Below are 15,691 nucleotides of genomic sequence, written 5' to 3' on the forward strand. Positions count from 1 at the left end.
GAGAGATTAGGGTTTGGGTAGGTCTTCCCCCCCCCCCCCTTCATTTCTAACATCAGTTCACATGAAGTTGCAGCCTCCCATCAGCATCTCAGATTCTCCCAAGAGAGGACATCACTGTGCTGGCTTTAGATACAAAAGTCTCCTCAACTTCCCCAGGTGAAGTTTCTAACCCAGAGGCTGGGCTAGAAAAACATATCTTAGGAGAGTGCCACCACTCCATGTTGGCCAGACTCAGGCTGCTTCTTTGCAGCTCTTCATTTGCCTCTACCTACAGGCCAATGGTCAAAGAAACCAAAAAGCACACCACAAAAAGTGGAACAAGTCGAAAACACAAGTCTTCCCCAGTACTGAAGGGAAAATACATAGAGATTTGGCCAACCTCTTGCCACTCATCCCCTTTGAGCACCAACACAAGCAACACTTTTACACTTGCCACAGCAACCATGGGTGTGAGGACTTCTCTTGTCCAACACATTAAAATGCATTCAACTTAATGCAAGGCAGATCTTTCGGTAGACTTTCACCATCTACCCAAGCCTACTAAAACCAAGCAAAACAGCATCCATCATTTCTAGCAGAGATCTCTTCTACAGTCAAAGCTTAAGGTTGAGTTTCCACAGAAAACCACAGTCCAGCATCACCAGGAAGAAGAGATACGGGTACAGGGCATCAGAGCACGCTACCAACCTTGGTAGTGTCATCATGTGATCGCTGGTACCGTTTCCAGCGGCAGCCGTAGATTCCCGTCAGGCACGACAAGCATAGCTGTGGCTCGTAATACTGCAGCGGTTGGTGTTTAACCATGCTCCTTCCAGCCCCTCAGGAGCGAGGTATCAGAAATCCATCAGGTCCTGGGAACACTCTTCAGCAGGAGGAGAAGAGAAAGGAAAGCAAAACAAAACACAACAAAAAAAGGAAATTAAAAGTGATATTTCCATATATTAACACACAGCTTAAAAATTAACCACGTCCTCTGACTATTAAGAGAGGAGAAATGGTAATCAGAACTAATCCCAGCCCTGCCAACATCTCAAGCTTGTTACTCAACAAGACTGAGAAGTTTAATTAGTTTGCATGTTGTGTTTTCTTGTGCTGCTTCTCGCACTCCACTGAAAGTGAATATATTCATTGCAACCATCAATAAGAAATGCCACACAAGGACAAGAGCAGTAGACAGACTACATACAGTCTGAATGATTAGCTTTATAGAAATGACTGAAATGCAAAAGAAAAAAAAAAAGAACACATACCCTCAGCTAGCACAACCTTAAAATCAACTTGGAGACCTCTGCAAAACTGCACCCCGGACAAGGTAAATTAGTTTATCATGAGCATCCTACGGAGGCTGCAAGACAGTCCCAACCGAGAAGGTAACACTTCTGCGTATGCAGCAAGAGGTGGATATTCCCCTTCCTTTGCACACCTCCAAATGAGCTGTAGAAGGATGTGGGTGGGAGGCGGAGCCGGCTGCAGTCTTCACCCAGGAAAAAGATCCCCTCCCCACCAAGCTGCATGCACTCCCCAGGGGCCACACTGACTTCGAAACAGTTGCCCTATTTGACACGCGTGGTAACATTGCTGTTTCGAGGAAAGTACTACACTCCATCGATTGCGTGCATTGGGTGTCACAAGGCTGTATTTTATATTTAGGCACTCGCTTTCGTCTCAAATTCATAACAAGAAAGCCCAGGTCATCCCACGTTCTTACTAATTCATAGAGTTAGCACTCAGAAACAGGGACCCGAAAGCAAACGTTTGCTAGTCTGGAGGCATCGTACTGATATTTCTCAGCTGTACTTAGCTCCCACCAGGGGTTTTCCACTGTTTCCTGGTGCACAAGTGCATCCCCACAGCCCTACACATTGCTTTTTCATGGGTAATCAGCGCACTATGATTGATGCTCAATGGGAGTTGAGCTTGCAAAGTGTTTGGCTGTCTTCGAAGGATGCATAGTTGCATGCACTATCTGCACTTACTTACAGGAATAAAGTCAATCCTGCCCTAGGGTAACTGCTTCATTTCCTTTTAACTCAGATCCCTAGTACTCCGGTCTTGCAGAAGGACATGACAGCTATGAGTAGCAACATCCCCACTCACACTGGCAAAGTCTGGCAGGCCTGAGCAGGTGGGTTGGACTAGATGATCTCCAGAGGTCCCTTCCATCCTCAATAGTTCTGCAATTCTGTGATTAAAGACGTATGCTGGCCATCTAATGAGGACAATCACACATTGCTATGTCCCACTAAGAACTAGGCTCACCCAACTTCTTCCTACAGCTGAAGCATAAAGGGATGTTGCAAGCATTATGGCAGAGACCAGAAGACATTTCAGCAAGGATAAAATCAGCTCAGCCCCTCCAGCTTCTGCCCTTTTCTGTGTTCGTTTGCTGTCTGTATTTTGCACTGACAGCCTGGGACAGGCCTGTCCTGGCTCTCACTAATTAGGACTCAGCATCCCGGAGGCAGACAGATCTTGCTAGCTGGCTGTTGCTGTTTCAAAGCTCAGCAGACCGTACTGTTCTGTCTCCAGAGCTTACAACCCACAGCTCCTCTGCCCTCCTTTCACATAAGCACCGAAAGGACAAAGCTACGGCGTGTAAATCTCTCTAGAAAGCTCTCTGCACTGCTCGTGGCGCTGACCCAAGCAGATGACACAAGGGCACTCAGTCCTCACCCTCCGTTTAGTGGCTCCTGGTTGGCCTGGATCCCCACGTGCTCTCATTCATCCCCTTGGGGAAGGCGTGTAGGACAGTGTCAAACACATCCAGTCCAAAACGAGAGCTATTTGCTGATTATCTGGCACCCTCTGCGCTCTCCTAGCTCATCTTACCCCAAGCACCGCACCCCACCTTTGTGGCCTCCTACTTGAGGTCACTTCCCTGCCTGCATGTCATCTTCTCTTATGCTATTTATAAAACTCTGCATTAGTCACTGCACAAGTTGCCTGCTCTCTTCTCTCCTCCAGCTTTTGTCTGCTTCGGTTTGTCCCCACAACATGAGTTTCCTGGGTTGCCTTCTCCACATGTCAGCAGCACACTGCGGGCAAAAACAACTGCCAGCTAGAGTAGGACAAATACGCGGAGTCTATAGAGTTAGATGCTGTTTAAGAAACTTGGACAAAGCCACGATCTCTGCCCTGAAGATCCTAAATGGTAAGTGATGTAACAAAACACTGTGGGACACAAGCAGGACCTAAAGTCAGGCACAGTTAACAACCTCACATTACTAGCCTGAAAAGCTGGCAGACTGCAGCAAGTAGAAAGAAAAACCCGCATGAAGTCATCTCCAAAGGACACCACTTCTCCTGAGTCCTCCTCATCCTGCTTCATTCATGCAAAGTAAGAGGGCAAATAGACAACCTCATCCTTTAAAAGATTTCTAAAGGACTTTTACTTGCTAGGTTAAAGGATTCACACTGCAAACCCAACAAAAACACAAGACTTGAGCATTTCATCACTGTTCTTTTGGGAAGCCACTAGCTGCTCTCCATCCTTCCCCTCTAGCCCAAAGCACCTGGAAAAGTGGTGCCATACAACCACCATACATGCACACCAGATTTTCTGTTTGAACAGTTAGGATTTACCAGCTCTGACATCCAACTCATTCAAAGTGGCAGGAGCCAGGGAACAGAGGCTGCCCTTCGGAAATAATAAAACACATTATGCAAGTCTTGGATCCATCTTTCTTTAAGGAAGCTGAGACTGGAGCACTTAAGTCCCTAGTTGAAGCTTTATAGTTCAAAGTTTAACTCTACCCAAAGATGGGAGCTTTAGTCAGTGTCGTTATAGCATCACAAAGTGATGCTGGGAGTTAGCAGAGATAAGATCTACACTCATGCACACATACACACACCTTCATGCCAAAAAAGATAGTAATCTGAACAGATGACAATATAGAAAAAAGGATAGGAAACAAGGAAAGATAACAGACAGTGCCCCAGGTAATGCTGTTGCCCCAAGTGTTTGGCAGGGACTGTCCACAGATGATCATAGACTGACACAGACAGGCTACTCATATTCAGTAGCTATTTTCCATGTTCCTCTCTCTCAAAAAAAAAAAAAAAAAAAAAAAAAGAAAGACGCTCATAACTCAATGGAAATCCATCAGGAAATGAAACTTGGACCCCAAATTCTCTTCAAATGTGGAGTGTGGGGAAGAGTTTGAGCTTGGGAAGCTCAGATAAAGCTCCAATCAATCATTTCTTTAACGTCATCAAAAGCATAGAGAGATCCATGAACAGAAAACCTCACCGCTAGGACCTTCATTTCAGCACTAGCTGAGACTGAAAGTTTCCCACATAGAAAAGCAATCAGTTTTCAGATGCATTCCCCAAGATCCCTGCATTTTACCAGCACACCCATTTGTCAGCTGCTAATGGAAAACTGCAGCACAACACATGCTCTCAGGAATCAATGGCAGTACACACGCTACGTGCGCTACACTTGGCTAGAGTGCAAAGTTTTGCCTTGATCACTACATCCAACTGCAGTGCCAGGCGCCTTTCATCACTTCTCATCTCCTTGACTACATCTGAAGGGGCCAAGGCACTCCAGTGGCATTTCCATCACCTTAGCACAACTTATATTAGGTAGCTGATAGAGCTGTTGGGACAAGTGTCACAAGCTAGCAGGTACACGAAGAGCTCTCATCTCAGAGTGTTCGCCTTGGAAGACACGATCTGTGATTCAACCTGTTCCAGATACAAACATCCCGCGTGACACTGCATCCAGCAAGGCTATCAGTCAAAGGCACAAGCTTTCACCATGGTAAGCAGCCCATCCACAGCTCGTGGAGGCACTGAAGCCATTTCGAATGGCATTGTTTTAACAAGGTAGAGGTGCACTTCAAAGGAGGACAGGGACCAGCCACCAGGCTTTCTCACAGAAGAAGAATTTTACCAGAAACTCCAGGAATCAGGTTAGGCATGAAAGTTTCAAGTTTACTGTCCAGTTCTGAAGAGCATCCACCAAGCTCCCACAGCAGCATCTAATGCAGCATCTCCCAGACGGGGTTCAGGAGGGACACAAGTGTTTTCAGTGCAGGAGGGCAACCAAAGAGCACATCTGCCAAACGACACCGTCACCAGAAGGCACTGCTGGAGGGTTTTAGGAGCAGCCAGAATCCACTAAATACAACTAGGAGGGAACAAACTGATTTTGCTCAGAAAAGACTATCAAGGAAAAACACAACTAAGACCGGATAACCCACCAAGCAAAGCTCTTATCCCAGTCCTCTCACTGAGCCTCAGTGCAGAGAGATGTTATGGGAGCCCACTTGCTTCACCAGCATTGCCAGCCTCAGTCTTGCTGCAGATCTGGGCTGCAGAAGCTTCTCAAATCATTTCAGGGAGCTCTTTATAAAAGTCAGCAGAGGGAAGAAATCCAACATGAGTTAAAAGGGCATTCCAGAAACGCAGTAACTTGAGTGCCTTTGCTTTGAATTGCACAAGGCACAACCTACAAGCCTAAAAATTGTTCCCTCTTCTCCAAGGGCACTATTAGGTGATGCACAGAAACCCACAGCAGAAAGAAAAACAGACAGCACAGCACTCATCCTCTCCTCCTCTCTACCACATACAGGCACCTGAGTAATATCAGACTGTGCCAGAAGAGGTTGAAGTACCACCAGCAAGACATTGCTGAAGATAGTGCACTGACAAAATCGCCACACTGATACCATCTGTCCGGAGATCCTTGCTTGGTCGCGATCATGGACTGCTACCAGAAATGGATTTAACGGAGAGAAGCAGAAGTCCATGCCCTACAATCACTGTTCCCGTGACATCACGACATCTACCTACAGCTTTCAGGTGGAGAAAGCAGGCTATGAATGATTCAAACCTTTGCTGGTTAGCGTTACATACAGAAATGAAAACAGGAAGCAAGACAACATACATTAATTATTCAAATTCAGCAACATGTACCAGAAGGAGAAGGAAAAAAAGGGGAGAAAAAAAAAAAAAAAAAAAAACAGCCCATCAACCTTGACTTTAAAGGTGCATCATCTGCCAATGGCTACAAACTTCCTTGAGCTGAATAGTTTGCCAGCCAACTTGCCCGAAAAGGGGGAGTCCATCTGTAAATACAGCAGGAGCATTTTCTGAAGGCTCCAGGATGCCTAATTAGCACACGCTGCATTCTCGAGATACAGGGCTGCAGGTATCTGTTACAGACTGTGACATATCTTTTTCTCCAAAGCTGTTTGGAAAGGAATGCAAGAAGAAAAAAATATATATATAGATATATCAAGTTGTAGATTTAAAAGGGAAGCTCTCTGGGGAGATTTGGCCTAAAAATTTGTATTTTTCTCTGAGTTAACTCCTCCATCCCTGTAATCTTAGGGCAATACTCCAGATCATGAATGGAGAGAGGACAGAGCAAGTGGGACTCATCATTTCCATTATACCATGTTTGCTAAATCTCAATGCTATCAGTTTGGCAGAGGAAGAGCAACAGCAAAAGTCCTGAAGCGTGCTAGGTAAATAATGTGAATGAAGTCACAGAATAATAAGTTTAATAGGATCTGACCTTTTCACACGGCATGGTACAGTCCAAGTACTTCCCCCTAATTCCCCTTTCAGTTTTTATCCATCAGCCTGGTTTCATGCAGGTCACACACTGATCTCATTCAGCTTCTTGGGAAGAATCTTTTAATAGCCTGGAGGCAAGCAGCTTGCAATGCATCCACTGACCCAAAACCCCAGAGCAGCATTATAAGCAGGGCTATCCTAGATGCTTATGTGGTTGGCCAGAGTGGTTCGGGGGAGCTGAGGGAAGAGACAAGAGCTACTAGAGCAAGTCTGCTGGGTTCTGCCTGCATCGTCTTCATCTGCTACCTCAAGCCTCTCAGTCATCCTAGGCCAGTTCAGAACGCAGCACATGACTTCTCGCTCGAGTCCGCCAAGGACTCCTAAGTTGGATCAAAGAAACAGAGAGCCAAAATCAGCTGAAGATGTTCTAATGCACCGTTAATCGTGGGCCAGCTGAGGTCATGAGGACACTGGAGTGCACAAACATCTATTGCTCAGGGGCGAGGAGGACACCTGTGGCCTTCTGCAACATCTCCATCCAACAAGACAGGGCTAGAAATACCCAGAAAATGGAAAAAAAAATTAGTCCCTGTGGGTTTGCACCTGGGTCTAGAAGCTCCTATGGCATCAGAGAAGTAGATTCATTGGAGGGATGAGGATAGCTGAGAAACATGGTCATCATCACAGTCGTGTCTCACCGTGTTCCCCTCTAACTGGGGAAGCCAAACAGGCCATCTCTGTGGCGGAAAACCCAAAATCAGAGCAGGCCTTAAGCAGACAGGGTTCAACTTCCCCCAAACCAGGCCCAAGGACACATGCCCCACTTTCAGTGCAAATACTGCAAGACATACAGACTCCAGGAATGTCTGAGACTCTTTACTATCCTATATTTTAAAAAGCCTTGACAGATTCCTACTGCTTTCTACATTAAAAGAAGTTTTTTTCCCCTCATTGGTGATTCCCTCATGGGATCACAGTTTATCATGAATTTCTGTAATGTTTCAACATCTCCATCTCTTATTACAAGCCATGTCAAGTTAGTAATAGTTAAAACACTGAGCTGAGCAAATAAGTACCTATACTGATTACACGAGGATGTTGCACGAGAATGTTACCAAAAACCAATTACCTCACTGATATTCTTGTGAACATTCATCCAATTGTTCCCCTAATTACACTGGAAAATACTGGATTTTCTTTAAATACTTCCTAATAATAGTTTACCTTTTCATAAACACACCCTCCAGTTCTAAATATAATAAATAAATAAATATCTTAATTTTTCCTCAGCTAGGACTGAGATGATCAAAAGCGTTAAAATAAACTGATCTAAATTCTCATGACTTTCACGGTTTTCGTACCAGCCTTTTCTTTAATATGCTGAACTCCTCCAAAACCAAGTAATGCAATTTCACTTCCCCCAGCCTGGAAAATAGAAATGGGAAAGGGAAAATATCCCCATCTGTTTAATAATAGAACAGCTCTTACAGAGGGATATTTGCTACAGCCATTCCCACAGGGGAGGGAAAAAAAAAAAAAAAAAAAAAAACACTATATTCACGCTGAGCAGTATTTTCCATGTTTTGTTGGCTCAGACACAGAGCATCTCAACTTGCAGGATCAAGATTTAATTTCAAGGCGGGAACAGTAAGAGAAGTAAGAGAACACCTCAAAAGCAGCTTCCACCCTGGAGACGCTGCATTGCAACTGAAGATAGCACGCAAGCAACGGTTGTGATGACCCTCCCCAGCTCGCTGGAGACTTCTTGATAACCCAGCAGGGTTATGCTTCCCAACACACTGTCACTCCATGCTCTGGAAATAGGATTGGGTTAGAGTTCTCCTGCCCAGGGTACAAACATTCAAAAAAAAATTTTTTTTTAAATCTGGACAACAGTTAAGAGTCCCTGCACAAGTGAAAACTACAGATGTGTTAAAAGTGACAATTGCCTCTTTTTTGAGTGTCAGAAAAAGATAATCAAAAGCAAGGTGTTCCTCGACACATGCATGCATGCGTATAAATAGAGCATTTTGGATCAGAATTGAGATGGGAAAGTTTGTATTGACAAAACACCCCTGCCCTAAAAGCCGTATGGTTCTGCCCCAGTGACAGAAAATATAAGTGGGGGGGGGGAAAAAGTATGCAGAGCTTATTTTGGTCTGTCGTAGGAGCTCCAGAGTTACAGCTCCAGCTCTTACGCTTCTGAAGGGGAACACCACCATCTTCCTGATGCCTGATGATGCCAAAAGCCCTATGACTACTTCCTAACGCAGGGAGACAACCAGCAGATCCGCTTTGATTCACAAAGCGGCAAGAGACAACCCAAATAGTCAGGGATCCGGCTGACGCGTAGCCCCTGTGGGTCTGACCTGTTGTTTATTGTTCTCAAGTTTTTTCTAAAAAAAATAAAAATAAAATAAAATAAATAACGCTTTGAAACTAGGGCAGCATGTAGTTTGGGGTTGTACACTTCCAGTTAATAAGAATTCAGACTTCAAAAGATAAACACTTCAAAGGGATTACAAAAGAAAAACTTAGACTTTAATCTCGTTAAACAAATAAGCGTAGTGCACGCTTACACCCTCTGCAATCCAGCTGCTTAACATTTTCCACACTAAGGGTATATTTAGTGCCTCGCATTTTAAAAAAGGGCTGAAGAAATGGAACTTGTCACCAGAAAACCCAGAAAACCTGTGCAAACTCCTTACGGAGGAACCACCAAATGGTGTTCTCTGCTTTCTGCAGGAGCCTTTGCAGTAAAGCCTTCTTGCAAGTCAAGGCATCGGGATAGATTGGTAAACCCAACAGCTCGACAATTTTGACTGTAGAAGAGCCTCGATCTTTCCCAAAGCTGAGAAGCAACCAAAGCCAGTTATGCAGATCTTCCCAATATTAGCAGAAAGCTGTATTTTTAATCTGCAATATGACAGCTGAGGTCGCACACAGCCTGACTTCAGGCTCTGCCTGCTCTGGCACATCTCAGCAGAGTCCTGCCCTCGAGCATGCCCCCAAGGAGACGGGATCACAGCACATGGCATGCTCATTCTCAGCAAGAGAAAAACTTCCTAACTGGTTAAGGTTTTTTTTGTTTGTTTTGTTTTTTTTAATTCTAACAGCAGTTTGTACATCCTCAGGAGACAGCAGGAAAAAAAAAAAAAAAAAAGAGTATTGTTATAAGCCTGAAAGCCGATGCCTTGGGTTAAGGCAAAAATCAACTTTTCTTCATCTCAGCAAAGGAGAATGCACAGGATTGAAGAAAAGGAACGGAGAAATCTAGGATCTCTAGGAATGGCGAAAGCACAGATAATCCAGTTTATGATTAGTTCTGATTCTTCTTGGAAAGATGCTCAGAAATGGAGACCTAGAAGATAACAGAGTAGAGCTGACAAACACCTGCAAGGAACCCCATTAGCTGTGCCCATCTGGTTTCTACATGGCCGTTCACTAGAAATCAGTGCAGCCAGCTCAGGTGACTTCTAGCTCCATCCTCAGAAGTCAAAAGCCAACAGGAAGTTGGAGATAGACAAAAATCACTGAAGACACTCCACACATCTGCTTGGGACACTGCCTGGCCTAGGCACAGAGAAACAAGAAGTGAAGTAGACCAAAGAGATTTCTGTAAAATCTGTAAAACGCAGAAGGGACTCGAGTCACTTTAGGATATGAAATAACGGGTAATAAATAGACAAGCCCAATAGCTCCCCGGCCTCTCTGGCAGAGAAAGCTGAGAGAGGGTTCATTGCTTCTTTTGGAGTTTCAAGATTGATTTTTCTGAAGTTAAACAGCTCTGAGAGCAGGCTGACATAGAAGAGACCAGCTTCCCAAGCCTCTACCTCATGGTTAGATCCTGGAGGTCACAATAAGAGCTCTGCTCAAAGCTTTTCCTTGCTGTACACGTAGCAAACCTGTAAGGTGCACTGAAGGAGAGCTCGAAGTGCTTCTTTCTTTCCACCCCCTTTGCCTCACTTAAAGAAAGAAAAAAGAAAAAAAAAAAGAAAGAAAGCAAGCTCCATCTCCCAGACCTCTATTACTCATAAAATCAGGTAAACCAGAAAAGATTCTGGAATTACTGGAAGATGGGGGGGTGGGGTGGGGGGTGGAATCAGAGATGGGATAGGATGGTTTTTCATCAAGAGAGGAAGAGATGATATACTTTCTGGTCCCCTCTGCCAATGACCTCCTGGCAACTTAAGCATGGAGAGAATTCACTCCTTTAGGGGCTGGTGAAACGATGGTCAACAGCTCCTGCCAGCACATCAGCAATTGCTCACATCTGCAAGTCTTCTGATGAGGCTCTTTGCTCTCAAAAGTAGCCAAGAGAAGTTTTAAAGAAACCCAAGAGGTGCAAGACCCCATTATTCCTGGCAGAGAAATGCAACTATTAGTCACTGCAAAGACAGACAGTAGAGAGAAGTCTAAGATACCCAGCAAGATTAGTTCATTAGAAATGCTGTGGCTAGAGCTGATCCCACCTTCAGGCAGCTGGTGGATTAGGTATTGAAGGTTTATTTCCATCACTCCACCCCTAGCTGGGGTACCCATGGGGAACACGTCTCCTGGCTGCAGTAAGACTTACAGCTGTCAGACAGGATCAGCTACTGTTCCGCAGGCAGAGAAACATTAGGTCCTTTTTATTGCTGGAACATAAAAGCTAAATCCAGACATAAGCAGAGCCAAAAGGGAGTTCAAAGGAAAAAGAAAAAAAGCCACCAAAAGTAACAGAAAGAGATCAAGAAAGGCAATAAGAGCAACACCCTGGATTTCAATTCCAAGGAGTAAATTAGCTCTATAATCTCTCTTCCTTTATTGTAATGCTTCCTGATTGAGAAATATTAAGTAAGAGAGTGTCTACACTGTATCAGGGTCACGTACCCTGATTAGAGGTGTACGAAAAGCTGAAGCAGTTCAACTGCTACAGGATTTTAGACTGTGAAAGACTACCTCAATCCTGCTGAGCCTATATTCGGTGAACACACGGTAACATCAAACTGAGGAATTGCTAGGAGGCTAGTGGACTTCAGTGGACACCAGGTTTCAGCTTTACTGGCAAAGGGCACATGCTGACTAATGGCCTTTCCCCAGGGTTCTCAAGGAGGCCTTGCCAGTAGTGCCAGCATCCAGAAAAGCCAAATAAAGATAAGTCCTTTATCCTTCAGAAAAATGGGCTTGCCATACTGAAAACAGAGTTAAGCCAGGCACCAGGAGATGCTGATGGGTTAAACCAGAAGAACGCTGAGGACCTTTCTACACAGCTCAAAACGAGGGCTTTGAGACCCTTAACACGACTGACCACCTGAAGAAAAAGAATCCCAGACCAGCCACTTCACTAGAGCTTTTCTGCGTTCAACAGTTTCCCAGCTAGGTGAGTGTTTGGGAAGAGGAAGGACAGCTTCCAGGAGGTAGTCAGGAGAGCTTGCACATTGCAGAAATCAGTTGCTTATTACTTTCAGTTACAGCCATCACCAACCACAGAAAAATAAAGTTGACTAGAGAGTTTTCATGAGGCAGAGTCCCTAATGCACAGATGTGGCTCTGAATTATACAGGAGGGGTCACAGGCACTGCAGCACAGGTACTTCTCTCTTGGACCTCTTCCAGGGAGGAACATACTTAGAGCATGCTAAAAGTTCTGCAGCACATCGTTTCAGAGTGGTTGATGGCACTGGCACCACAAGAAAGAGTTAAAAATAAATAAATAAAAATCTGGGCCAGGAAAGAACATCAGCAGAGCTAAGCAGAAGGGAGCACCAAGGCTAGAGAAGAGAGGAAAGAAAGCAACAGTAGGAGAAGACATTAAGACAAGATACCAAGGAAGCACAGCTAGATGCTGAAGCCAGCTATAAAGGGGCTCAAGCTCAAACAAAAAATAAAGTTTTAATTAAAAATTAGTTAAGGAATTAACAAGATTGCTTTATGTTTTTCCCTCTCCCAAGAGCTTTGCCATCTTCTCCAAGCTGAAGAACAATAGTTCACATCAAATCTTACCCATTTTTTGCATGTGCTTTTGCTGAGGAATTAAAAGGGAACAGAACTGTTTTTGAATGCCTACTCTGACACAGCGTTTTACAGATAAGCTTTTCTCCCTCCTCCTCAGTCCCCATTCCTGCTCTCATCCCTGGAAAGATCACTGTGGTCACATGCAAATTGTATTACCTGGCCCTCTAAGAGGTTGTTTTAATCTCTGGAAGGCATTAGGAGCTTAAGCAGAAGTCCTTATCACACGTGTTGCTGTAGTGAGTTCGTTCTCTGCTTTCCCCAGGATGCGTTCCCTACTACACCCCTGAAAATATGGTTTACGCCAGCAGGGAAAGAAATGAACTGCATAAACTGTGCCAACAGCACTCATCTGAGAATGAGCAAAATGCCTCCACACCCACTGCACATACTTTAATTGAAACAGTAAGAGGAAGACAAAGAAGTCTGCAAGACTGGTTTTACAATCGATACTTTGCACGCCTGCTGTGCAACTGCTATCCAGAGAATTAAGCATGAATGTCTTTGGCTTAATGAGAGGATGACATGGAAAGTCCTAGTTTAATAAATTACAAGCTCTTTATTTCCTATGATTGACTCCTTCCATGCAGCTGCAAGAGACCAAAAAATTAAAAAAATAAAAAACTTCTTACACAGCAGAGAAGCAGCTCCTTTCCTCCCAAGTAACTACCTTGCACACAACCAACACATTGCAAAGCACTGAAGTACACTCACCAATAAAATCAGCAATAAAAAGCAGCACACACAAGCTGTTCCCTCTGCATCTTCCATGTCCTCTGTAATTCTGTTGCTCTACAAACCAGATATCACTTCAGCTTCATACTCCCAAAGCACGTATGTTAGCTTGATAAGACCCAAAACACACAGCAAACTCCTCCCCACTACACACACATTGGACACACTATGGCCAAAGTAATCAAAAAAGTAGAACATAGCAGGATCTGGTGACATGCAAGACACGAAGAAGCCAACTTCCCCTCTCTGATTTGGAGGAACTTGTGGTTCTAACACACTTCCCTTCCCATTGCAACTGGATTGATTTGAAGCAACTGAAACAGACCACTTGACACTGGAGAGGCCTTAGCAATAGTTCTAAGCATTCAGTTTTGGACAGAGTTTTTTTTTTTTTTTTTTAAAAAAAAAAAGGCAAAACAAAAAACCACACACACCACACACATTGGGTACACTGATAAAATCTAAGGGAGATTATCACAAATGGCCAGCCTACATTAGGAGATGAATACGAAAGGATTGCTCTGTATGGTACAGCGAGTGAGCAACAATCAAGCGAAGTTCTTAGCAAAAATAAGAGCACAAAAAAACATCAGAAGTTACTGCTTCATGCCTGGGGATGCCAAAGGTTGACATTTGCTCAGCCAGCGCTGCATCGTTGAAGGACCTCCATCCTTGAAGGTTTTCAAGACTCGACTGGAAAAGACTCTGAGCAACCTGACCTGAACTCAGCATTGACCCTGCTTTGAGCAGGGTTGGAGTAGACATCTCCTGAGATCCCTCTGCACACGAGTGGTTCAATGGGCACATGATTTTATGAAATATCCACCGCTAACCCCCATGTGAGCCCCAGCTGCCAGAACAATACACATATGTGAGTTTTTCAAGTGACCTGCTACAGCACATCCCAGAAGTCTTTCTCATAAAGCAGCTCAGATGCTGCCTCCCTGAAGCTATCCAGTCTGTGATATGAAAAGTATTTTCTGTTAAGTTTTCAGGGCAACCAATTATTGGTTTCTGGTTCATCACCTTCACTACAGTTTTCTGTGCACTCAAAAACACGGAAATGAACACAAGATCAAAGCGAGATGTGCACACACCCCATCCCCTCCTCCAGCTCTACTTTAAGGCAGATATTTTGATTTTTGACAGAGTAAGGGTAAAAATCAGCTTTATCCCTTTCTGTTCCAAAGCTGTTCAATAAAGCATAAGTTTGTCTTGGGTTCCTAAGGCCTCCTTCTAGTTATTAGTGCCTTTCCAGTTTTCTATAGGTCAGACTGCTCAATGCAAGGAGACAGATACGACAGATCTGTCCCAAAGAATTTATAAGCTCGAGCTAGACACTGTGGTGAATGAAAATAGCATCCAGGGAAGCAAGTGGTTAAGACAAGACAGGTTACAACAACCAGATCACACAGTTATTCAAGTCAGGTAAAAACCTGTCTTGGTTGCCTATACATCTGTCCTTTCAAAACCTAGGAGCTGAACTTTAGAGAGACATGAATGAGGATGAAGTAACTGTACCCTCTTCACAGCAGTATTCATCTTCCAGTAGACAGGAATTTCCTCATCTGACCAGCAAGCAAGTACAACATTCCCAAGTGTTCCCAGCTTTCAACAGAGCATCTTGAAATGCTGGTCAAGGTCATCATGACTGACACACTAGAAATGACACTGCTAGGAAAGGGAACTACCTCTCTATCCACAGGGTCGCTCCCAGGCTTAACAGAGGAGATTCAGTCATTTCCAACCCAGGCCTCGAGAGTTCTGTTCTAGTAAAATAAAAAGCACAAAACCCCATCTGCCAGTTACCTCGGCTACTATCTTGTTTTCCTTATAGAAGGGACTAGTCATGAGGGATTCAAACTCATTTACTAATGCAAATCCAAGATCTATTAGTCAAAGAGCTCTCAAACATTTTTCAGGATTTTTTTTTTTATTACGACTAACACTAACTCAATCTATTCCTGCGTCCTTCTCAACACTACAGTAGACGCTCTTCCAGGCAGTTACCAATGGCTAGACACGCCACTACTCAACACACTGCTACCAGTGACATGCAAACTGGGAGATCCATGACATAAGAGCAAAACACTGACATCCGTAGCGAGCTGCCTTCACAGTAAGAAGGCCATCTCCCCTCCATCCTGGTCCCAGTGAAGCTCTAAAGAGAGAAAATAACCATATTCATACAGGAGCTATTTGGGTAGCTCTTAAATCATAGGAATAGGAGTATCCTACTGCTTGCTAAACACTCAATGTTGCCCATCCCTACAGGTATCTCTTCCTCCTCAGTTATAACAAGCAGGTGAAACATGGTGGTCAGGTAAGAGGCCCAGCACAAACTCTGGCCATATAAAGGACTGATGGGCATTTGGGAATGTTGGAGTAAAGCAGAGCCCTGAAGAAGATGCAAGAGGCAGGCAGCAGACTGCTTT

The 15,691-nt window shown here is 44.3% G+C and overlaps 1 protein-coding gene across 4 annotated transcripts in view; it reads right to left on the minus strand.

Moving 5' to 3' along the window:
• Positions 1-15,691, minus strand: part of GDPD5 (glycerophosphodiester phosphodiesterase domain containing 5) — a 179,172-nt gene that overhangs the window by 116,168 nt on the left and 47,313 nt on the right. For 3 of the 4 annotated variants that reach the window (XM_062567455.1, XM_062567456.1, XM_062567454.1), the window contains exon 2: positions 688-862. In XM_062567455.1, the coding sequence (XP_062423439.1) occupies positions 688-804 (117 nt within the window). In that variant the 5' untranslated portion in view covers positions 805-862. Of the gene's footprint in view, positions 1-687; positions 863-13,235; positions 13,276-15,691 lie in introns of those variants that run through there. The other variant, XM_062567457.1, reaches the window with a different exon arrangement.

The sequence above is a fragment of the Rhea pennata genome, chromosome 1, assembly GCF_028389875.1.
Source record: "Rhea pennata isolate bPtePen1 chromosome 1, bPtePen1.pri, whole genome shotgun sequence".
NCBI lineage: Eukaryota > Metazoa > Chordata > Aves > Rheiformes > Rheidae > Rhea > Rhea pennata.